General features: G+C 46.4%; 1 protein-coding gene across 8 annotated transcripts in view; it reads left to right on the top strand.

Moving 5' to 3' along the window:
• Positions 1–25,304, top strand: part of ERI3 (ERI1 exoribonuclease family member 3) — a 128,140-nt gene that overhangs the window by 9,039 nt on the left and 93,797 nt on the right. For 5 of the 8 annotated variants that reach the window (XM_036859651.1, XM_036859670.1, XM_036859633.1 and 2 more), the window contains 2 exons: positions 5,514–5,791; positions 23,684–23,800. In XM_036859651.1, coding sequence (XP_036715546.1) covers positions 5,537–5,791; positions 23,684–23,800 — 372 coding nt within the window. In that variant the 5' untranslated portion in view covers positions 5,514–5,536. Of the gene's footprint in view, positions 1–5,513; positions 5,792–5,901; positions 5,956–23,683; positions 23,801–25,304 lie in introns of those variants that run through there. The other 3 variants (XM_036859698.1, XM_036859642.1, XM_036859688.1) reach the window with 3 other exon arrangements.

Raw genomic sequence — 25,304 nt, 5'->3', positions numbered from 1 at the left:
TGGAGTGGATTGAACCCAGGGATGGTATAAACCCATACCCTCCCCAGAGATCCCAAGTATATGTGGATGGGGAGATGCGGTGGGAGAGGACCCCATATTTCATGATGGGCTTCTCTTCTTTTCTCTCCCCCAGACTCCCCTGGCCTGTATGTGGATATTAAAGGATGGCCCCCTCCCTTCGCCCTTCCTTCCCCCCTCCAGTAATGGAAGGCTATAAAATGTCTATTTACCTAAGACGCCAGAATGACTCCTCTGTGGGTCCACTAATCTGGTGATTTGGTGCTTCCCTGGTCTCTCAGGTAAATAGAAATTGAGGCTTTTTATAAAGGCATATTATTTCCCTCATTAAATGTGTGTTTTGGCACATGCGTTATTTACCTGACCGACAGTAATGGCTGCAGAGGAGCCATTGTGTCTGTTGTGTAAATACTGTGCACATCCTCCGGGGGCTGTGGTGCAGGCCTGCTCCTCCAAATCAGGCTGGCCCTGTGGCAGTCCCTGTTTTCCTCTCCCCTGCCCCACTGGGGGACTGGTCCCTTTATATTGAGGAGAGAATCATTCGTTTTCCTCTTTGCCATAGGCTACTTACTACCTTTAATTTGCTAGGAGAAGGAAATGGGTGTCAGAATAAATGTGTGTAAATCTTCGTCTCTGGTGAAAGCTGGTGAGGAGATAGATATACACAGAATCATAAACTGTTCCTTTTGAGTTCTGCCCCTCAACTAGATTCTCAAAGTCCTGGCTGATGATATAAGTTATAGACTTATATTCTGCAAACTAGTGACTAAAATATAATGACATCAGCAGAAAGGGGCAATCTCTAAGATGTCAGAGGGTAGGCAGGCAAGTGGAGCACCTCTGCAGGGAGTGCAGGGATATTTCCCGAGCAGGCTCTAGAGGTGGCAGAGATGCCCAGTGAGGGGGCACTGGGCAGGGGCACTTAGGATGGAGACTCCGTGCTTTGGGGGCTGCCAGAGGAGAGCGTGCAGCCAACCCTCTGTGGCAGTACGGGGAGATGGCTCCCTCACATACTGTTCTCTGTTTCTTTTTTTTTTTAAACAACATTGCATGTGGTTAAAAAAAAATTTTTTTTTAAGTTTGAAATAGGCCAAATTTACATAAAAGTTGGAAGTAGGGTACAAAGAATTTTTTTCCTGAACCATTTGTGAGTTAAGTTGCCTACCTAACACCCCATCACCCTAAATACTTTGCGTGCATTTCCTATGTGCAAGGACATTTTCCTACCTAACCATAACACAACCATCAAAATTAACATTCATATGTTACCTCCATCTAATCCTCAAACCCCATTCAAGTTTTGCCAGTTGTCCCAGTAATGTTCTTTGCAGCAAAATGATCCAGTTCAGAATCGTGCATTACATTTAGTTACCAAGTCTCTCATCTCCTATAGACTTTTCTCAGTAAACGTTCCTTGAGATTCATGATCTTGATACTTTTGAAGATTACAGGCTGGTTATTGTGTAGACTGTCCCTCATTCAGGGTTTGTCTGATATTTTCTCATGATTAGATTCAGGTTATGCATCTTCGACAGGAGTATCACAGAAATGATGCTTTGTTTTTCTCATTGCATCCTATCATGTGATGCAAAATTTTGATTAATCCCATTATTGATGATGTTCATTTTGCTCACTTGATTAAGGTGATGTCTTCCAGGCTTCTCCATTGTAAACTTATTCCCTGTTATAATTAATAAGCATTCTGTGGGGAGATACTTTGAAACTATGTGAAATCCCTTACCAAACTTTAGTTTTTAAAATTTATTTACTTATTTATGTATTTATTTTTATCTTTATGGCCTCATGGTTTCCTTTTTTTTATTCAGTGCATTATAATCCATTAATATCATTATTTACTTGCCAGTGGGAGCCCCTTCAAGCTGGTTTCTGCGTCCTTTTGAGCATTTCCTTGCTTTCTGGCACAACAGGATGTTCTAGGCTCATCTAGTACTTTCTCTGCCACAGCCCTGGAATCAGCCAGTTCTCCAAAGAGCTCTAGTTCTTTCAGTGGAGGATGTTGTTTAGAAGGCAGCTAGGTGCTAGATGTGCACATTGCTATCAGAGTGTTGCTGCTCCCTGGCCCTTCAGTAAGCAGAGCTAGAAAATATATATACATGTGTCTATATATTTGTGTATAGATGTATACTCATCTTCATATGTACATCTAGCTTTATTCATTTAAATTTATTTATTTATTTTTGGCTGCATTGGGTCTTTCTTGCTGAGTGCAGGCTTTCTCTAGTTGTGGCGAGCAGGGGCTACTCTTCATTGCGGTGCGCAGGCTTCTCATTACGGTGGCTTCTCTTGTTGCGGAGCACGGGCTCTAGGCGCACAGGCCTGAGCACTTGTGGCATGCGGGCTCAGTAGTTGTGGCTCGCAGGCTGTAGAGTGCAGGCTCAGTAGTTGTGGCTCACAGGCTCTAGAGCGCAGGCTCAGTAGTTTGTGGCGCACGGGCTTAGTTGCTCCGCGGCATGTGGGATCTTCCCGGACCAGGGCTCAAACCCATGTCCCCAGGCAGGTGGATTCTTAACCACTGCACCACCAGGGGAGCCCTAGCTTTATTTTATATATTATATATATATCAGAAACCATGAGTTCACACTCCAGTTCCAATTTGACACCACAGATGTTTTTCCCTTTCCATGTTTTAATTCCATCCTCTAACAGTGAGAAACCTGGTCCCATTACCCTTAATATATGCCCTTTTTTAATCAACCCCTCTGTATGTAACTAATCTCCCGTTGTGGCCACTGCCCTTTCCCCCCTTGGGTACTCTTTCACCCTGCCTGTGAATCCCCACATCAGGCTGCTGCTCCTTCTCTGCCAGCGGTGCCCTTCATACCCCACTAGGGCTGTGGCATGCTGCATCACACCTTCCTGCCTCTGTATGGATGCCTCCTCACCCAGCTTGGGCTCTGATACTCCCTCCCAGACCCTTCTGCTCCTCCCACTTCAACTGATGTAGACCCTACTCCTCTGCCACAACTAATGGCTCTAAAGCCATTAGATTGAATTTTCAGGAAGGGGAGAAGAGCTGCCCTCTGTTTCTTGACTTGAGTTGAACTTGGTTTTTTTAAATGTAAGGGAAGTATGGAACCCAGTGACTGCTGATATGTGGAGGCCTGGTCTCCTAATGTCTGATCTCAAGACTTTTTACAAGAGAGAAGCTTTTTTATGTGGGTGAAATCAGATAAGAAAGCAAGGCCTGCAGGCGTGAGGACCTCTGGCCATCAGTGTGTTGTCCATGGGAGGGGATAGGGCATATACAGTATGTAGTATGGGGGGTCTAGAGCAATCTGGGGGTGCAGGAGACATTTATGTTACTCTGTGAGGTTGCCTTATGCATTGGATTTATAGGCCCAAAGTATGGGGGTCCAGGCTTGGCCAGGTGGGCATAGCCCAATAGGATAGTAGTAGTAATAATAGTAAGCTTATATTTATTGAGCCCTATGTGCCAGACCCTGCTCTTAGTGCTTTACATATGTCCTCTCATTTCACTCTCGCTTAAGGAGTAGGAGCTGCTATTGTCATTTTACAGGTGAGGAATTGAAGAACAGAGCTTGCCCAAGGTGCCATGGCAAATAAGTGGTAAAACCAGGATTCAAACCCAGAAGCCCTCCTTAATCATGATGCTTAATTGCCTGTAGTATTTGGCAGATGGAGTCTGATTGACTAAAAACACTTTATACACTATATATACACATTGGAAAACATTAAGACTTTCAGAAGTCCTTATGCATGACCTGACTTTGAGAGGTTAGAGAAAAGTTCTAAGGCCCTGAGGGACTTTGGATTCAAACTAGAATGTGTAATCTGAGCAGACTGGTGTCTCCTGTGTCAGCAAGGCTTCCAGTACTGTTCAGGAGTGGGTGACGTGAAGAGTTATTTTGGATTCCGGCTTTCAAAAGGATGTTGGCCCGTTTGCCTTTCCAAGGGATTCCATAATGAAACTCAAGCCAGCCTTTGTCTATCCCAGGCTACGGAGTTTGGCTGCATTTTTGGAGAGGCTGTAGGCCACGGTGAAAACAAGCACTACGCTTGTGCTAGAATCATGAAGAACTTAAAATACTTCTTGGTCTTTGTTCCACATGGAACCTCACTATAGGAATAGGGAAATTGAGGACCCACACCAGCATGTATCCTAATAAATATGCAGGCAAGTTACTGTAGGTCATTCCTTGAGTCCCGCGAGAGCTGGGGTGAGAAGTGATACTTGGCATGATCCATGTCCGCTCAGGTGGTAGTGACCTTGTTGCCTCTAGTGTGCTCTGGACTTCCCAGGCTGCTAGCCTCCTCCACGCTACAGGAGGGAGTGAGTGCCCATTGCAGTCTTTCAGAGGCAAGCTTTTGGCTCCGTCAGACTGGGGCTTCAGAAAGCTTAAACTATGGCCATTTCCGTATTGAGCAGCATGATTTCTTGTTTGACTTTGAGGATTAAAGTTGAGGGAATTTGAGTGTTGGGTATGAAATGGGAAAAACACAAAATTTCTGCTTTATTCCTGTTTCTTTTTTTTTTTTAAGGAAGCTTGAGTTACTCGTGAGTAAAACTTAGGCTTTGATTTTTATATTTCGTTAGTCCTCCAAGGAGCAGACATTCTGCAAATTTAAAGGGAAAACTTGAAAAGTGATTTGGATTTTTTTTTTTTTTTGCACGTGTACACTCAGAAAACTTTACTAGACTTTTAGCAATGCTCCCATTACCACCACATCTGGGTTTTCTCTTTTTCTTCCCTATTTAAAAAAAGTCCTGCAGTCATTCAAGGCCTCTAGTAGAGAGTTAGTCTAAAGGCAGCGGAGGAAGGCCCGAGGCTGTTGGCAGCTGTGCTCTGCAGGCTTCGTTCATTCCCCCAGGTGCCACTTACTGGCTGGGGGCTGGGGAATCACCAGAGTATGGTGAGCAAGCTCCCTGTGATGGGCTCTGCTCCTTTCCCGTTGGGAGAAGGAAGGAGGGCATGTGGAGACATCAAGATACAGACAGGAAAGCCAGGGACAATGGCTGGGAATGGAGCTGAGGAGAGAGTCCTGGGCATTTCCTGCTGTCTGTCTGGGTGTACTTAGCTCCCAAGACTGATTGTGCAACCGGGGCACCCTGGGTTACTTTGGGAAACTTAGCTTTAATGTTAACTGTTGCCACCTGAGAAGTGAACACAGAATTTTTCTCTCTCTCTTTTGAACTTTAGAGCTCCACTTAAAGATCAAGGCCAGTGCTGCATCTTGTTTTGAGAATGGTCTGGGAGACTCAGAGCTGTCATAATGCTGTGGGGGCCAGTATTAAGGGTCTTGAACTTCAGTAACAAATACTGGGATTTAGAAAAGGGGCACAGAAACACTGGGGAGTGGTTCATGTTCTGTGACTATTCCTGAAGACCAGGTGGAACAGGGCCACGGTGGGAGGGAGTAACCCAGACTCTCTGTTCTTTTTTTTTTTTTTTTTTTTTTTTCTTTTTCTTTCTTTCTTTCTTTTTTTTTTTTCTTTTAAACTTTCCTCCCCTAAGTTTTAGATGCTTCTGGATGTTCAATGCTAGCACCTTTACAGACTGGAGCAGCTCGATTTTCTTCATATTTACTTTCAAGAGCAAGAAAAGTGCTGGGCTCCCACTTATTTTCTCCCTGTGGTGTTCCGGAGTTCTGCTCCATATCCACCAGAAAGCTGGCGGCCCACAGCTTTGGCGCATCCATGGCGGCAATGATGTCCTTCCCTCCCCAGAGGTATCACTACTTTTTAGTGCTGGACTTTGAGGCCACGTGTGACAAGCCGCAGATTCATCCTCAGGTAACTGTTGCATCATTGCTTCAGCAAAGGTGGGGTGGGCAAGGAGGGAGGGAGGATAGACTTGCTTTCTGGGACCCAGCGGAACTTTCTCATGTCTTCTTGGCTTTTAGCTACTCATCTGGAGTTCCTGCCTAAGAAGCAGGACTTGACTCAGGCATCCTAGGGTAAGGTAGACCTGAGAGGTCTTTGTAGAGAACTGGGCACACTGTTTCTCTCTGGTCTCAGCCTTTGGGAATCAAAATGTTTCCTTCTGTCCCATCCTTCCTCTCTCCTTTCCCTTCCCTCCTGCCTTCTCCTGCTACTGCTGCATGTTCTTTTAAGGAATACTGTGTTAGCCTCCAGAATGGCCCCCAACGATCCTTACGTCCTGATATTCCCACCTTTGGTAGTTCCCCCCTCCTACAATGAATGAGAGCTAGCCCTGTATAACCAACAGAGTAGAGTGCAAGAGACATTGCGTGACTTCTGAGGCTAAGTCATAAAAAGCGTCACAGTCCAACTTGCCCTTTTGGATCAGTTGCTATGGAAGAAGCCAGCCACCATGCTTTGAGGACACTCAAGCAGCTCTGGCGAGAGGCACATGTGTACCGGAACTGAGGCTCTTAGCTAAAAGCCAGTACCAACTTGCTGGTCATGTTTCTTGGCACTGTCTTGGAGATGACTCTGCTACCCCCAGTCAAGCCTTCGGATAACTACAGCCCCAGTGGACATCAGACTTCAACCTCAGGAGAGACCCCGAGCCAGACTGACCAGCCGAGCCACTCCTGAATTCCTGGCTCATCAAAGCTGTGGGAGATAATAAATGATTATTGATGTTTTAAGCCACTAAGTTTTGGGATGATTTGTTATGCAGCATTAGATAACCTGAACAACCATTGCTGGTCTGTTGGAAAGGAAAATTTCTTTGCTTGCATTTTTTTCTTAGTTACCAACTGTGTTCGGAGATCTTTTACCTTTTGAGGTAGTGCTGCTAAGAAGCTTGGATTAGCAGCAGAGAGACACGTGTGCTAGGTGATATTAGATTGCTTGGTGTTTGCTTTGGGGGCCTGATTGGGGGCCAATGTGGCAGTGCATTGTAGTGTGGGGGCCTTGGGTATGCCTGACTCTAGGACTGGAACTCTTCCCTGTAGGGCTGGATTATCAGGTGGGTAATTTGGGGGTTTGTAGACATGTGTGTCTGGGAGTAGCTTTCAGTAGTAAGAGGAGGAGAAGAGGATTGTAGCAGCAGGCACTTGGGAGACAGGGAGGTCCATTCAGAGGTAAACTGGGTTCATTTCTCATGGTTGGTTTTTTTTCCAGGGAGGGGTTCTGTCTTTAGGAGAGTAGATTATTTTCCGTAAAGCAGATACCACAACCCTTCTACCTTTCCCTTTCTCCTTTCCTGTTTGTTTCCTATTCTCAAAGTAGTGGTCTGCCTTTGGGGGAGGATTGGAATCAGGCCTGCTGAGGCTTGGGAAGACAGGCGCTGGATGAGGAGAGCTTCCTAGGGGAAGGAACTTCGCATGAAAGGGAAGACGGCTTGGGGGCAGCCTGAGCCACACTTTCTTTCTCAGCCTCTTGCTCCTACCTGTGCTGTAGGGTCGTCTTCTCCACCTCCCCAAACTACTGGAGATTCTGTGGTGGGTGTACCTGGGTGGTGGGTGGGAGTTTTGGTTATGTAGATTCTCTTGGGTTGAGAATCAGGGAGCCATACCCCAATATGCCATATTATTTCCCTTGCTGATGATTTCAGTTGCTGAGTAAGCCTTAGTAGGACCTGAGTCTAAAACCTAACACGTTGCTACTGCATAGGATTCATCCTTCTTCTGAAGCCTCATGATTGCTTGACACCTTCTTGATGACATTTCCTGCTTTCTGCTTCCTGGCACATGCCTATGTATATTTGTTTCTGAACTTTTCAGTTAGATTATAAGCTGAGATAATTATGTAGCTCCGTTCTCTTGTCCTACAGAGGGTCCTGCCAATGTTACTGAAGGTGAAACTCGATTCATGTCTCAGTTTGGTCTGTTAGTATGACCTTTCATCTCTCTTTCAAGGGCATTGTTCTTTTAATTTTTTGTTCCTTTTATTTATCTATTGCAATGCTGAAGATATAATGCAGTACAGATTTAAATCACTTGTATCACCAACTTCCTTCCCAGACTTAGGCACCAGGGCCTTTTAGACCTAGACTGAGGTTGGGCTTCCTGCTTTTTACCAGGGTCTGAGCCTGATTAAAGATTATCTCCAGAATCAATGAACCCTGATGATGTGATTCCAAGGGCACTTAAGGAATTGGCTGTCCTGGTTCATTATTAGCAAAGCATTAGCTGTTACTTTAGAGAACTCAGGAAGAAGCATTTGCTGTCTTGCTTATCTTTAAAAGGCAAATACGAATGATCTTGGAAATTATAGACCCGTTAGTTTACTGTGATTCCAAAGAAGATACTTGACCTGATCGTCAGATAATCAATCAGCAAACAGCTAGAAGAGCATAGGGTACTGAGTAATAACTTACATGGGTTTGTGAAGAAGAGCAAATCCTGTCAGATCAATCTAACTCCTTGCTGTGACATAGTGATGGATTTGAGTGGATCTAGGGCAAGTGATAAATGTAATGCATCTCTACTTCATTAAGCCTTTACAATGCTGTGATCAACAGGTAAGAAGGTGAGTTTGGGGCCAGACAGCTCTGTTGTTGAACTACCCCCTGGACCACTCTCAGGAAAGGGATGGGCAGCTTAGAAGTGACTTGAGACTTATTGTTATTGGCAGCTTAAAGCTCCCCCCACAACCCCACTTTCTTTTAAAAAAAAACCTTCCCTAAAGTTTGCATGTAGCAGGGTCCTGAAAGGATTCAGAGAAAGGTTGGAGGATGGATTGGAGAAGTTGTCGGTCCCAGATAGGATAGTGTCCTTCCACTGAGGTCCTCATAGGTCAGGTTCTCATCATAGCCTCTGTATTGTTTAGATCTTTTGGTCAACAAGGGCAGTGGAGAAATTGGAAAAGCTCAGGATAAGAGGAACAAAAATTAGGGACCTCAGCTTGGTGCTCTGTGATGACTTAGATTGGGGGGGAAGGGGGGGGAGGGAGGTCCAAGAGGGAGGGGATATAGGTATACATATAGCTGATTCACTTCATTGTACAGCAGAAACTAACACAACATTGTAAAGCAATTTTACTCCAATAAAAAATAAAAAAGGAGGAACAAAAATTATTAGAGGCACAAAAATAAGACTTAGAAAGAAGAGAAATTGAATATGGTTTTAGTGACTGATTTCTTGTCCAGACTTGGAAGGAGTTGTTCCAAGGAGTATGATGATAACTTGCTCTTCATTTTAATAAGGACAAAAAGAGAATATAAGTGGAAGCAGGAAAGATTGAGATTTGGGATGAGAATGAACTTCTAGAAGAGACAGTAAAAGGACTAGAATATGGTGTGCAGGTTAGATCAGCCCTACCTAGCTCTCTCAGAACCTCTTGGTGGCTGTCCACTTGACAGAGATACTTTGTGGACAAGGTCTGTGTGCCTCCTGGGGATGTGCTTGGACTGTGAATCAGAACCACCCCGGCTCCCCTGCTGCCTGGCTCCCAAGAGTTGAACACTTGAACACAGCGCACTTCTGATTCTTTTGGGAGTGTGTCATACCCCTCAGTTGCATAGGAGGCAGGAGCAAGTTTTGGGCCAGGGCCTCTCTGGAGGCTCGGCATAGGGTTCATTTCTCTCATCTGTGTCTGGTATTCAGAAATCCCTGAGTCAGCTTGTTGGGACTGTCCAAAAGGAATGCCACCATGCAAACTGACAGGTGCAAGCTTTGTTGTACTTGAGTAACAATATTGGTTGTAAACATGGTAAAACATCTGGTATTTCCCATTTGTCATAATTTTTGCTGTTTATTTTTGTACTCTGTTCAGCTCACTGAAACTGGAGTGGTTGCTTTGCCAGTAACAGGCTTTCACCTTTCTGGTATTTGCACTCATTTTGTTTTATACATTTTGATTCAGATTAACATGATAGGTATTGGTTGAATATGAGACTGTTTTTCATTTGAAAATATTTTTTCACTTAAATGTTAACTTAGGTGGATTAAAATGTTTTAGAGACTCAAAATGTGAGGAATACAGTTCCTTTCTTGCTTTAGGAATTGTTTCTTGATATGGAAGTAGGTTTTTATCTGGTTCGGAGAATCGTGGCTGCTTTGTCCTCGCCAGCAGGAGTTCATGTTGCTCATTTTGGTGTGGATGTGCATCGAACGCTGGTGGCTGTGACCCCGAAGCCCAGGGAGCAGCCTGAAAGCTTTGGTGGGAACTTTAATTGTGCAGCTTTAACCTGGGGGCAAGTTCTCTCACCACCTCAGTGTTCAGAAAAGACCAAAGCAAATGTAAGTGAGGAAAATGAGGTGTAGGCCACAGCATGCGGGGAGGAGGAAGTAACCTCAGCTGTCCAGATGGCCAGGGAGGGGCGGCCCGGCGCTCCTGTCTGGGAGCACATGTCCTGGCTGCCGCCTCCCCTCCCTCCCTGAGTTCGTCCACCAGGCTCCGAGGTACAGCCTTTTTCTCACTGCTCTGCAGCAGCCCCGGTGACTGTTTTCCTTCTCATCTGTATTTAAGTGCCCACAACTTTGGAGAAAAATGACCTTTGGGGTTGAGGTTTTCTAGTGTTTGGTCTTTGTCCACAGGGGCTTTTTTTTTTTTTTTTTAAGGAAACCTCGAAGAGACTCCATCTGCATTTTGAGTTAGAACTATGAGTAAAGGCGTTTTCTTTTTTATAGAAAATTGTCCAGATGCCGGGTTATTTTGGGAGGGCAGGGTGGGGGGAGGGTTGATGGTGACAGGAGAAGGGATAAAATAGAAGAGAGGCATTTGGAGGATTTCAGTATGACTTGAAGCTGGTTCTGGCTCCTCATTATTAGTCTTTTGTGAGAGAGACATTTTGGAAAACTTCACAGGAAATTGGTTAAGATCCCTACAAATCACACTATATTGATTCCCTTCTCCTCCCTTCAAGGCTGAGAGGCAGGAGCCCCCTACCCCCTACTCTCCCCCCACCTGATACACACACATTGCTCTTGCTCCATATTTGGCTTCTTCCCCTCTGCTCTTGGTTCCTGTACTTTGCAAGTGGATGGAAAGGCCATTCCCTAGAGAAAGAACTCACCCTTCCCTCCCCATTCACTTGTCCTGGTCCAGGTTCCTCCAAGGGGTCGGGGTCGGGTCAGGCTTTTTAGCGGAGGACCCAGTTGTTGGGTGGTGGTCCATCTGCCTGTGGCCCCAGTCAGCCCCGCCCCTTTTTCTGTACAGACAGGCAAAGGCGCTGACGCTATTCTTCTAAACTGGGAAATGAAATGCAAAACTGACGTTAATGTAACATTATGGTTGAGATTAAATGCACCAAAATCAGGAAATTCAAAGTTATGCTTCTCACAGCAACTATAACTCAGCCTCATCTGGCGTGTGTAGTATTTTGTGTTAGTGTGGATGGTGTTATATGTTAAGACATTAAAGTTAACACCATAAGCAGAGCACAAAATGCTTGAGGGGGCTGAGTTATGATGACTGTGTGAGCCGTAAGTGTTCTTGCATAGGCTCTCGACTCCTGGAATAATTTTTCCCCTGCCCATCAGACCAATTATTGCCTTTCTTATCTCTGCTTTAACACATCTCTTCTTTCAGGGTCACTGTAAGTGAATTCCTCTAGTGGTGGCCAGTGATGGGTGGGCATGGGGCAGCCCACTAGGCCCTTTTGTCCTTTTTGTTGCTGCTTCCATAAATGTGGTGCCTCCCCCACCCCTTCCTGAGCCCCCCTCCACAGGCTGCAGTTTCCTGGTGGTCCCTCATAGGGATGGGCCTCCCCTGGCTCTCACTGTGGCTCCTGACTAGTGCTCCCTGAGTGGGACAAGCATTTGCCCCATTTGCTGTGTCCGGAACTTGACCCTGTTGTAACTTCGTGTGAAAGCCGAACGGCCTTTCTTTATTTGGAGCAGACACAGCAATGTAAAAGTAAAATATACATCTCGGGGAGCGGAGCACTCGTGCATGGTGTTGCTGCCGCGTGTGTTTGGCACAGCAGGGGTACGATTGAAGTGGGTTTATTTGCTCTATTCAGTCTGCTTCTCTCCCTTCCCCAGGGTTTACACCTTTAAGCTGCCATAGTGTGTAGTTAGGCTATGGAGTTGCCTTGGGGTGGGACCAAGGAACTTTCCTTGGGGAGCGCTGGGTCACTGGTAACAAAGTCACCACGTAATTTAGTGCAAATCAGAAGACATTTCCCCCAGCCTCTTATTGTCCGGTGGCCTCTCCAGGGCTGAGACAGCTGTTGGAATGCAGATTTTGTTAGACACGGAGCTAAGGTTGGTGGTGGGGAAGAGCTCTAAAGAATAGGGCCATTGATAAATGGTGAATGAAATTAGGGACTGTTAAACTAACAGTGACACTGAGCTGCCTTTTAAGGTTTTTGTTGGACATGACAAAACCAACCAGGTCAGTAAAGGAATGGGGAGGACTTCATGGTAGCCACCTTAGAGGCAACGAAAAGGCCTCCTCTTACTCTTTGGATAACAACTTCAAGCTCTATGTTAGATGCTGGGGCATAAAGACAAGAAATGATCCCTACCCTCAAGGAGCTCGTAGTCGAGGAGGGTAGACAGCCGCGTAACTGCTGTGAAGCAGCGTGATAAGTACCGTGGCCTGGGTGAGGACTCAGTACAGTGGGCGCATAGAGGAGGGGACTGGTCAGCCCTGCTCACGGGTGGGGGAGGGGTTGCACAGCTTCATGTTAAGGGAAAGTCAGGAGGCCGAGAGGGCCAAGTGGGCTGGAGGGCTCTCAGAACTGCTGCAGCAGGAATGAAAGAAGGCACTCACAGAGTAAGCCAGGACCAACTGAATGAAGTCTGAAAAACCTGACCTGCATTGCAAGCTTGTTTGTGCACGAACGTTGAAAATGAGGAAGAGGGAGAATGAAGACTTTGAACCCGGCAATTTTTTTTTTTTTTTTTTTTGCCATGCCGAGCGTCTTGCAGGATCTTAGTTCCCAGACCAGGGATCGAACCCGGGCCCACAGCAGTGAAAGCGCCAAATCCTAACCCCTGGACCACTGGGGAATTCTCAGAACCCAGCAAATTATTTCACTGTTTGGCTAGTAGGATTGTCTATATCGGTGATATGGTATTTCTCACGTTCAAGTAGAACATCTTATTGGGATGCTGCAAGTGGGAGTACAGAGGCTACAAGAGGTTTAAGAGAATTTTAGCCAGTAACGTGTGGACCAAAAGGGTGAGGATCAAGATAGAAATATGTGAGCTGAGGCCCTGAGGCGTTGTCAGGGAGCTGCCCCTGAAGGTAGCACTGGGCTGGGCTTCGAGGTCTCCAGGGAGAGGCAAGGGCTAGGGAATGATATGACAACCACTCCACCCGCCAAGTACTGGCAGTTTGGATCTGGATCTGCTAGGCATCCCTTGGGAAGACCTCCTTCCGTAGATCAGGGAGGTTTATACCCTTCAAACAGATAAACGGCCTGCTGACTAACATTGAGAAACAGAAGGAAGGAGGGAAGGATTAATGAAGAGGCAGGAGAGCCTGGATGAGAAGAGATTTGCTACAGTGGAGGTGACCAGAGGGGGTGGGAGGTGGGGACGAGCTCTCCCTCGGAGCAGCAGCAACAGGTAACACAGCCAGAGAAAGAAAACCAGTTAGGTCGGGAAGGGAGGAGGGGGAGTGCAATCCAGAGGAGAGTTTAGGGTTGGTCCGTGGGCTTCACTTCTGCCCCCATCCTGTTTTGTTTTTCCTCTCCCCTCTGTTGATTACATTTCTTACTTTGTAGACTGAAATCAGTTGTCTGACATGAGGAAACTGATGTTAGGAGATGCTTCCTCCATCTCTGTGTCTTGTTGGGAAAAAGGATCCTGCATCATTTTGATTAAGATGCCATTGGAATGATTATTTTTTATTCCCTTATCCTGGGTGTTCACAATCCTTAAAAAGCCCCCACAGTCATGCGTTTATGTGATGAGGTTTGAGCCCTAGCTGTGAAAACTGAGTCATTGCCTAAAAGCCTGAAACAAGAGTGTTCCCAGATTGACACTAGCCCCCCAGGCTGGCAGGTCTGCAGCAGAAGGGTGAGCAGGCTAGGACAGGCAGAGAAGGTTTGTGTGTGTTGAGTGCTACCACAGGCAAAGCCCAATTAGGTGCTGGGAGAATCAGAAAGGAGGGAGGTAGACTCTGGAGGGGGAGTCAAACATCAGGGAAGCTCCTAAGCTGAAGTGAAGGTGCCTTGGAACGGGCTGCTGTTTAGGCCCTGCCCCTGCCTGTAGCTGGCCAGTGGGAGATCTTGGTCTGTGGTAGCAAACGTCTGTTGTATGGGCTCCACTTCTGTTCCAGTGCTATGGTCTAGTGCTGGGGAGGCCCTTCCAGCCAAGGGCTCGTCTGAAGGCTAAATGCTGGCAGAGGCTCTCACTGGAAGATGCCAATGTTGCTGAAAGGAGAGGAAGTGCAGAGTCCACGGTAAGGTTGGGGGCAAAATTGGCGTCCCAGAAAAGGAAGTGTGAATGTATTGTTGAGTGGAAGAGATGAAACAGAAATAGATATCATAAGCCAGAGTTCATGGGAATGGAGGGAAAAGTGTTCAAGGGGTTAAACGTGGGCAGAGGGAAACTGGTTAGGAGGCATTACTTGAAAGTGGGTTAGTGGGTTGGACTAAGATGGTGATGGTGGGAATGGAGAGGAGTTACGTGTTGTAGCCCTTAGATGTGCTGGGAAAGAAACAAGCTTGAGAACTGTGCTCTTAAGTAGCTCATAGCTTTTTTGGGTACTTGTGGGCTCTGGTAGTCAGTGGTGCTAAGAGATTTGGTAAGCAGTGAAGAGCGAAACCTATGGTTGTCGTAAGTGAAGTGCTCTGCACTGAAGGTCCATGTTGGGTACACCTGACATAGGTCAGCTCCTTAGTGGTGATGTAGGCCGTTACTCTTCTAGGGTCTGTTTGATGAACTGTTTGGCCATTGGCCTTTGGGAGGTAGGTGGTGATGGTTGGGTAGATAGGACGATAACTGGCTGAAAAACTTGGAATCTTGCTCTCCACAAGTGTGATACAAACTGAGGGCCATGGTTTGAGATTGCGATGTCTGAAATGGAGTCCAGGGACTCTGTATTTTTCACTGTCCACCCCCACCCCACCCCCAGCACTCGCAGATGTGAATGAAAGGCCAACTGCTCAGCTGAAAGGGATTGGTAGTTAGTTGGGGATGGAGGAGGCTGGGACTGATGAGTGGGAGGAAACATGCCATTTTGATAAGGTCTGCTTTCACTAGAGAGTTAACATGACTAGAGGGACAGTGCTAGGGGAAGGCCTTAAAGGAAGTTCATGGCGATGGTGTGGAGTGTGGTGAGGCATCTCCAGCTTGGGGCCTCAGGATATCGTAGGAATTGCTGTGATCCCGCTCTGCATCCGTGGCCAGTGTTAGGCCTTTCTCAGGACCAGGGGCAGAAAAATAGCTCCTGGCTTATGTCTGTAATGAGAGGTCTTCCTAGGAGACCTAGGTATCCAATCCTGCTTTTTGGTTCATTTGTACAGAAGGAAGGTGTTTTTTTGGAGAGAATAGTATGACGAGTGCTCTGTTGGGTAGCTGATGCCCTGGGTCTTGACCGCATTCTTAAAGGGAGCAGGCATTGCCGTGGCAGGAAGACCTCTTGCTGGCTTCCTAACAGAGATGTGTCAACTTGCTCTACAAAGTTCTGGGATGTGAGATGCCAGCTTTTCCTCCCCTGGATCTTGGCGGCCAGGAGAATGAAATGTCTGATGGCAGGAGCCGGGAGTGGTTGGCAGATCTAAAGGGCTCACTCAAGGGGCTTGAAAGTGGGCCAAGCAAGGGTTTGTTCTGAGAGAAGAGCTGAGAACCTTGTGCTCTGATTCTCACTCGTCAGTATCTCTGTGATAAGGCGCTAGTCACACAGATGTTCTAGATTACACCTTTGCTATTCAAAGTGTGGTCCGAGAACCAACAGCATCCCCGGGATGCATCCCTGGGAGCTTGTTAGAAACGCAGAATATCAGGCCCTACTCCAGCGCTAAATGGGATCTGTAATTTGACAAGATCTTCAGGTAATTTGAAGTCTGAGAAGCACTGCTCTACTCTAGACCAGTGGTTCTCAAGCTTCAGCAAGTATCAGTATCAGCTGGAAGCCTTTTAAAACATGCTGCTGTGCCCACCCTCAGGGTTTCTGATTCAGAAAGTCTGAGGTGGAGGCCAGGAATCTGCATTTCTCATAAGTTCCCAGGAGATGGGATGCTGCCCGTAAGGGACCATGCTTTAAACCACTGACCACCTTAGCTTTCTCGTGTATAAAATCGGGCAGTGATACCTGCCTTTCTTACAGAGATGTGGGTTCCGATGAGCCAGTGTGAGAGAGAAGTGTTCAGGCAGTGTGGGCAAGATGTCAGTCTTTGTTGCTCGCTTACTGGTCAGTGATTTTGAAAATCTGCCGTCATGGCAGCACAGTTGTTTCCCTGTCCTGGCTTCTAGCCGCCAGGTACACACAGAGAGCAGGGAATCTATGAAGCATCCCAGGGGGATTCAGTCTTCTGTGAAGAGACCAGCAGCCCCTGGGGCTGTGGATGGGGACTACTGAGCAAGGCTTCCTAAAGCCCAGCCAGCCTCTCTGGGCTACTCTCCAGGTTGCCTGACCAGAACCCGCTGTCTGCCTGAGTGGGCGTGGTCTGTCTTGATCACCTGTTACTCACCCCCACCTCTTCACCCCCGGCTAGTGGATCTTCAGTGCGGTATTTGCACTGATTGGAAAAATGGTCTTTGTCCAACCAAGCCTCTGATTCATCTTGTGATCCTGAGCATGTTACATAACTTTCCCCACCCTATTGAGTGATTAACTGAACAGGCTTTGGTTGCATGTGCCCTGGTCCCAGAATGTGGACTCTCAACCTCCAAAGTGAGGGGGAACTCAGGTAGAGGCTGTTCTAATGAGAAGCAATGGACTCCTAACCACTGGACTGGACCCTCTGGATCTGAGTCTGGTCTCTACCACCTACTAGCAGTATGACTCGCCTTGAGCAAGTTACTTGTACTCTTTATGCCTCAGTTGCCTTATTGGCAAAATGGGATTAATAATAGTATCAATCTTATAGGACTATTGGGAGGATAAAATGTAAGAGCTTAGAACAGTGCCTGGCATGTAATAGCTATATGTATCAGCTCTTGTTAGTAGAATTACTACTAGTATTATTTTCACTCATGGCCTCATGGTGAGCTTTTGGGATACAGCAGGTGGCTGGGAGGCAGGCCCTGCTTCTCTGGGGAGCACAAAGGGAGCCTGCAGGCCCTCTATCAGCATGTCGATGGGAACGCAACACTATCCAAAGAGATTTTTTCCTTCCACTGGGATGGTAAGTTGGACTTCGCACCCTCCACTTCCCTGCCCTTCTATAGCGCTGCCTCTGGGGAACCTCTCCTGCACAGAACCTGAGATTTGTTTAACTAAATTCCATGACAAATGTATGTAAACAGATAGCTACAAAGAAATCATTTGGTTGTTTGCTGCCCTGAAGGGTCAACTTCACAGAGGCCACTAATATCAGAAGTTATTTACAGTTGAGTATCTAGAAGTGTTTGAACTGAGGCTGATTCAGAGTCATGTGCGTGTAGAGGTAGACGCAGGCTCGTACACCCCTGGGTGAGGATGCAGTTTCTAAGACTTTTGGTCTCCTTCATTTATTGGTATTATATATTTTTTTAAAATTCAGATTTCAGTAAAAGTAAATTATAATTCACTCTGCACCCCCCCCCCCAATAAAGAATAGCAGTGTCTATTTTCAGCCTCTTTTCTACATTTTAATTGCTCTGGGGTCTATGGGAATGGGTGAAGACGGACACGTAGGTGAAAAATCAGCCTTTTAAAGCTCCAATTTTTACCCTTCCTTGTCCTGAAACTTCGAGCATCAGCTCTCATCTGTCAAAGTGTAAATCAGCAATTAAAACCCAAACAGCCAAATGCCAAAGATGACCCGAAGCACAAAGCAACTGACAAACAAGTCCGGACAAATCGACGGGTAATTTATAAGCTTTGCCCTAAAATCTAATTATTTGGCAATTCGAATTTGCAGCCAGCCAGGGCTCGGCAATAAATTTAACCCGCCATAAATTATTTAGGAGCAGGCTGTGGTGTAAATCAAAACCACGAGTGTTTGTTTAAGAAATAAGCTCCTTGTGCATAAAATGTCTTTTTTTTTTTTTTTTCCAAAGGAGAAACTGTTAAGCAAACCATGTTCCCTCCATTGCCCAGTGCAGCCCTCACTTCTCCCTCTCAACTTCCCCTCTTCCCTGTGGCCAAGAGCCTCTTTGATCCCTTGGAGAAAGGGCCTGCCTTTGCATGGAACTTTTATCCAAAAATCATTGTCTGGATAAAACCCATGTTTTCACCAGGTACTGCTTTTTCTGCCTTGCCGTGTGATAATGTTGCTTTTGGATTTTATCAAACCTTTCTCTGCAGGGGTAAACAGTTTTTGGACTAAGAGTCAGTGGATGTAGAGAAGGGATAGATTAGTTGTTACGGTCTCTAAATTGAGGGAATGTCAGTTCCTAGGCTGAGAGAGGGGAGCCATGAAGAATGATCTGCCCATTTTAGACAGGACCGTAGAAACATCGGCTCAGGCAAAGAAGAATCTGTGCTTTGGAGAAAAGGTCTGTAAGAATGCTACACTGTTAAACCCTCTGGCCCATTGTCAAGAAATGCCTAACCCAAGTCCCTTCTGCTTAAAATCCTTTTGTTGTTGTTGTTGTATCTTCGAATATAATCTTATCACTGCAGACACTTTAGCTTAAGGGAGTCTGAATACACCGAAAGAGACCTACACATTTATTTCTTGTAGTCTACTGATCCTGCGTGTGAAATTTCATTTGAAATGCTGTTGCAGTTTTGTCCTCAGTTTATCAAGAGAATTACTGGGGTTCCTACTTAAGCAATTTTAGAAAGTAGCTGCATCTGAAATCTCTGCTCCAACTGAAACTTCTACTCACTTAAAAAGGTAAAAGAATATTTGCTTGGTGCTTCCTTTTAATCTCTGTCTTCCCTTCCCTTTCAAAACAAATTTGCAGCTAGCATTTTATTGATTGAGACAGCAGATACAATAGGTTTAGAACCATGGATACTTTGAAAAATCCAAGTTCCAAGGCTTTTGTGCTTAGTTATCAAGTTGTGGCCACTTCCCATCAACCATCAGCAGACCAGCTTTTGTGGTTATGGTGCTCTACCCTTGGACAACCTAGTAGTGCAGGTAGCGGTGGATGGTGTAGGGTGACCAAGCTATCCCAATTTTAGCAAATTCCTGCTCCAGGAAACTGCGGTCCCAGGCAAACAGAAAACTGGGATGTTGGTGGTTTGTAGCAGTTGAGGGAGGATGGGAGACCACTTAGAGATGAGAGGCAGAAAGTAGAAAGTATCAATACTTTGGAGCGATATATATCTGCATTTGAATCCTGGCTCTACCACCAACCATCACTTCACCTCTCTGGTCCTGTGGAGAACTCTGGGAAAACAGAGAATTTTCTGTTAGAGCCATGCGCTTGGCTTCTGTCTTGCTATTTATTTATCAGCCCCTTCATGTGTTTACTCACCAAAAGCAGAGAATGAGGTCTGGGTGCTAGAGATGCAGACTGAAGGCTCACAGTTCTGCCCTCTCTGAGCCCAGAGCTCAGCGTCATCTGTGTCCCTGCAGCCATAGTGGAGGCTTTTCAGTAGCAATCCTGCAGGACTTTCTGCCAGGATGGTCCACATTCATCGCTCTTGTAACGCGAGAACAGCCTTTCTTCCTGGGAGATAGGAGTCTGAGCTCCTTAAAGACAGCCTTTCAGACTAAAAGAATCAGATCTTTCTTGACCCTTCAGATTTTGAAAGCTTTTGGTCCTACTCTCTTTAAGTCTCATTTTCCCTATTTGGAGTCCCAACTCTGTCCCTTACTAGCAGTGTAACCTTGAGTAAGTGACAACTGCTTTTTGGGCCTTAGTTGTTCTGTAAAATAGGGATAATAGTGATTCCCATCTCATGAGTTGTTAGGTAGATTCAGTGCGGTCATTCCTATTGAGCGTTTAGCAGAGTGTCTGCCACATAGTTAACAATAAATGGAAGGAATGAAATGATTCCATTTTGTGTGTGTCTCTGAGGGTCTTGGGGCCAGCTCCTCTCTACCCCGTGCCCAGACTCTGAGCACCTCAGACAGAGGAGCCACATCTCATTGTATTTGCCTCTGTGTCCACACCCAGCCCCTGCCTGGTAGGTAGTAGGTGCTTAATAGTATTGGTTTATGACCTGATGGTGATGACGATATGACTTATCTTCCAGGATTAAAAAGGGTAAAATAAGAAAATACATTTGAAAGCACACTGTAATAAAAAGCATAACACTGGGTATGTCGTTCCACTAAGATATTTATCATAGTGCATTGTTCATCACTTGCTCACGTATCTTTTCTACCCTCTAGTTCGTGTACTTCTCCAAAGCAGACTACATCTTATCTCTGAATCCCACTCCAACACCTGTCCAGTGTCCTACACAGAGTAGATGCTCAGGTAGTTTAACTGAATGCAAATGTCATACAAAAGTAAGGAATTGAGAAATTATTATTAGGGTTGGGAAAGAGGGCTGGTAAATACAAACCAGTTCTTCTTTCCCTCATGGTGCTACCTTTACACAAGCAGACGCTCAAATGTTCCTTTAAAAAAACTTCTTCCCAGGGGAATGAGGAAATAGAAGGAGGGCAAAGGAGGAAGGGCAGAAATAACAGTTTCATGATCCGAGCACCTGTCCCTAGAAGCTGGCACTTAGGGCACATCTGCACAAGCTCTTGGGTGGAATTAATGTGATCAGCTTAGAGCTTTGGGGTTCCCGCCCTGATTCATTATCAGCTGAAAACTGTTGAAGTGTTTGGCATACCCAAGGTGTATTGGCTGCAGAGTTTTGTCAACTGGTACAGATTGGGGCTCCTCTCCTATGAATGGGCTGTTGGGGCCAGTGTTTTGAGGCTCTGGCCTTGTCTGGGCAATATGGGAAGGTTAGAAGTATCTAAGTGAGGTCCTTACTCTTCTGACTCCCCAAAGGGTCATCTATCAAAAGTTCCTCTTTTCCATCCTCAGTGGCTCAAAAGAATATGCCAGTGTGTAAGGTCATTGTTACAACAGCTGATGGTGGTGCTGAGGAAGGGCCCCTGCAAAGTCATGTTCTGAGACTGGCCCTGTTCTTGGTCTTGGAGGGAAGGCTTGGCTGATGGGCATGCAACATTGGAGAGGTGTTCAGGACAGGTCCAATTTGCTGTGTTCTGGCCCCCAGGCATTTCAGGGGTCACTCCTCTTCACATGGAGCCGAGGCTGGCTTGTTCCCCCTCTCTGGGAGGGTCATACTTAGTGTGAGCACTTAGGTTGGCTCCATTTCCCCAGGGGTGAGGAAGCCAGCAGCAGGAAAGATTGAGCTGCAGCAGGGAAACCCAAAGGCCAAGTGTTAAGAGTATCTGTTGGGGATGCTGACTTGGTGCTGGTCAGAGTGGAAGCTGAAGCGCTTACTATTTTACAATAAATACTAATAAAATTCTAGATCTATAATAACATTTCAGATCTCTAAAACCATGTGCTTGTAAAAAAGTGGAAAGAGATCAACTTTAAGCCATAAATTCTTGGTAACAGAGGGGTTTTTTTCTATTTATGTTTGATAGATATTTTTGTTTCCAAGAGGAATGTCAACTCCTAATTTCATAATGTATCGTGGACTTAAGAAAATTGAATTTAATAAAAGCCAGAGATGAATGGCATCCTTAAAGGTCCCAACACTTGTCTTTATTAGCAGGACAAACTGCAGGTCTCCAAACACTGCTTCTCTCCAAATGAAAGTTTAAATGAAAAGTACAGTTGTGTCACAGGTTAAATTTCATTGTGGGCCCAGCTAACATTGTTAGTGAGGAGCTGGCTGTATTTGTTTCCTTAGACGCCAGGGCAGCCAAACTCACCAGGCTACGGAGGTCTTTCTGTTGGGGAAGTGTTTCTCCTACTTAGCGGTAGAGGGAGGGTATATCAGAAATGAGCCTGACTCAGATGAGCCCCACCTCAGTGTTAGCACTTGGAAATCTTGGGTATCTGATTTCAAAATACACATTGGGGAACCAGTGTGTATTTTGTGTGTGTGTGCCTCAGTTCTGTTTTTCAGAGCCAAACTCTCCTCTCTGGCCTACTTCCTAGTGCGGTGGGAAGAGAAGCATCACCTAGTTTAAGCAGCAGCCTGGGCTTCCTCTCTGTTCCCTTCTGCCTCAGTCTTGCAGTCTTTCCGCCCTTCCTATCTCTGGGGGCTCCTGTCAGCTTCCCCATCTTTGGGGGCACTCCGGGGAGACCAGTCAATCAGAACCTTTGAATTTCTCAGTCATGAAATCTGGCTGCCTTGATTTGTTCTTCAGTCCTGCTGTGATGTGTTGGATAAAGATGCTTTAAAAATGAGGCCAACAGAGCAGGTATGTTTGGTGGGGAGACGTCAGGCTGCCGTGGAATATCAGGGAGGTGGGCTGTTTCTCCTTCTTTCTCCCCGCTCTTCCATTTCCTGAGTGCAGTCAGGTGTCAACGGCTTCTGTGTTGCTTCTTCGGGCTGTCCCTGGAGAGAAGCAATTTGCCTTGATTTTAGTGATACTGGAAAGGTCCGCACCAGAACGGGGGACCTGGGGTAGGGATGCCACTGGGGCTGACTGTGGTGGCCACTGAGTGGGCAAAGCCCCCCTCCTCTCTCTGCAGTGGAGGCCTTTTTCACATGCTAATTTTACTCGGAGGATTTTGTTTTTATTTATTTATTTTTATTATTTCCTATTTGTCTCTTCCAGATGTTTTCAGGGCAGTTTTTTTGTGTTGTAAACTAATTCCATTCATGTTTTAAAAATTTATGAAAGCGCTAATAAAAATGTCAAAGTGGTAAAAATGTTAGCTTTTCCTCTGCTTTGATTAAATTTTGCAAACTGTTTTTGAATATTAAAAAGCACTCATTTTTTTTATTCTCTCTCCTGGCTTTCCCTCTTCTCTCCAGCATGTGCGTGCTCTCTCCGGCCCTCTCCCCCCTCTGGCGTGTTCCTCCCTTCCCAGCAGCGATGTATGAGGCAGGCTGCACGGCCGGCGTGCTGCAAGCCTGTTTGCACACCAGGACCTTGGTGCTGTGCATCTCTATTAAATAACGGAGACAAATTAATCTTAGAGACACCAAACAAATTGTCACTCCTCCTCCTTCTCTTCCATTACGTTCCAGTGGACTGGGAAGGGCTGGCTAAGTGATTGGGTTGGGGGGGGCAGGGGGAGAAGCTGAGGGGTGGGCGTACTGCCTGAAAGAAAGGTGGGAGGGCACTAACTCTTATTACTCTTATTCAGTTTTCTCCTTCTCTTCAGTATCCCCTTTGGCCCCTTTGGCTTTATTTATTATTTATCTTTTTTTTTCCTTTTGTAAAAACTAATGAAACTCATCGGCTCTGTTTAAACTTCATATATGGAAGTCTGTGCATTAGTCTGATGGCTGGTTATTTATGTGACTGGAGACCCAGGCCCATTCCAGCGCAGGGACCTGGGCAAGAGGAAGGGGGTCCTACTTTTAGGAGCTCGAGTGAGCAAGCCTCTGCTAGAGAACCAGTTGGGGAAATCAGGGCAGATGTTCCCACTGTCTTCCCTCCCCTTTCCAGAGACAGTGGGAATGGTATATGTGTCGAGTCCCTGGAACCTGTGAGGATGTTACCAGCGGGAGGGTTAGGATTATAACTGAGCTGGCACCATCTCACTCAATCTTGGGTTTGACCTGGCAGGAGCTAATGAGTCCAAAACACTCCCCCATTCTTGATTCTGAGTTATTTGAAATGGTTAGTTAAAAAAAACTCATTCCTCCTTTTCTGTGCCTTTGCCGTTCCAGGAAATCATCGAGTTCCCCATCCTGAAGCTAAATGGCCGGACCATGGAGATTGAGTCTACCTTTCACATGTATGTCCAGCCCGTAGTCCATCCACAGCTTACTCCCTTCTGTACAGAGGTAAGGGCCCTGGCTGGGCAGCAGGGGTTGCTGGGATGGGAGCTTGGGGATCACTGGTGCTCTATACGGGCTGCTTAGGGAAAGCTTAGGTCTTTTCAGTGGTTAAGGCAGGTGTGCATTGGACCCAGTCAGCTTTTTACAAAGCCTGCCACTCCCCTTGGACCAGTGTGGTCATTAGGAGACCCAGGGAGAGCAGTGGCACAATCTGTCCCAGCTTCCCCAACATCTTCCCTTCCTTGTCATCCCTCCCCTTCTTGGTGACCAGGCACTTGGAGTTTAGGAGCAGGATGGTGCCTCTGGGGTTCAGCTTCTTTTCAGCTCCATTTCCCTTAGGGCCCTTGGCAAGAGGTGAAGATTTCAGCTTCTTGGAAGCAGAGGTTATGTTCAGGCTTTCTTAGCTTTCTGGTGATGTTTTTCTGTGCTTGAGCAAAGTGGTCCTGTGTGAAGCATTGGCTGAATTTGTGGGAAGCACAGTGCTATCACTGAGGAAAGACAAGAGCAGTCCAAGTTGGGTATGAGGACAGCCTGGCTGAGGCTGAAATGTCCTTATCCTTATCCTAGGCTGGTTCTGTACCCGGCCACCTTGCCAACAGGTCAGTATGGCCCCATTTCACAGATTGTGAAACTGGGACTAACTGAGATCTTGATGCTTGCTGGAGACTCAAAGAGCCATCGGCAGAGAGGAGGTGCCCCTGAAGAGTTTGACTCCCAGGACTGTATGGAGAGGCCTTCTATGGCTGCTTTTCTCTGTGGTGCATCGTGTTATTTACTCTGTGGTAGCCACAGGCTGTGTGGTGGAATCACCGGTCAAGTGTGTGTGGCAGAGGTGATGGGAAAACATGAGCGTTTTTGGAATCTTAAGCATTTGGGGTGAGAGTACATTAGAGACTTTGTGCCTTCATTTAGAGACCTACTTTCTCCATATGAACGAAACAGGAGGAAAGAAGTTCTTGAGTAATCCCAAAACAATCCCTTTGGTGTGGAAGGGGCTGGGGAAGGGCCTGCCTGCACTGCTGGGGGTGCTCAGTGGGCTCTGAGACTGACTTAGCCCAAATATGAGTCTTAAGGGTCTCTCCAGGGCTGGATGCCAGTGACCCAGGTGGGCCTTTTGTTGTAGGCATCCATCTGCCAAGGTGTCTAGTCTCTCAAGCCTTTTGTTGTTCCAACCAATGATGTTGAGGCTCTTGCTTCTTCTGGGGTCAACTGTTTTTCCCCCTCTTTCCCCTGGGAATTACCTATACCACTAGGGGGTGCTAATCTGTCCTGTTTGCCCCTTTTGAAAAAAATCATCATTTTAATGATGATGAAGATCCCCTTCCTTATGGGAAGGGAAGGGAAGACTTTCCTTAAACCAGCCAGATACCTGAGCCCTCCACTGGCCTGAAAGTGTAATGTCCTCTTATCCTTTTCTTCCTCCTCCTCTGTGGCCTCCCCCTTGGGGGCTCCAGTTCCAGCTCGCTGCCTGGCATAGACAGGCAGGCCTAAATTTGGGGAAGTTGCTACT

This window comes from Balaenoptera musculus, chromosome 1, assembly GCF_009873245.2.
Source record: "Balaenoptera musculus isolate JJ_BM4_2016_0621 chromosome 1, mBalMus1.pri.v3, whole genome shotgun sequence".
Taxonomy (NCBI): Eukaryota; Metazoa; Chordata; class Mammalia; order Artiodactyla; family Balaenopteridae; genus Balaenoptera; species Balaenoptera musculus.
The sequence above is the reverse complement of the archived record's forward strand: the minus strand, read 5'-3'. Positions and strand labels throughout refer to the sequence as shown.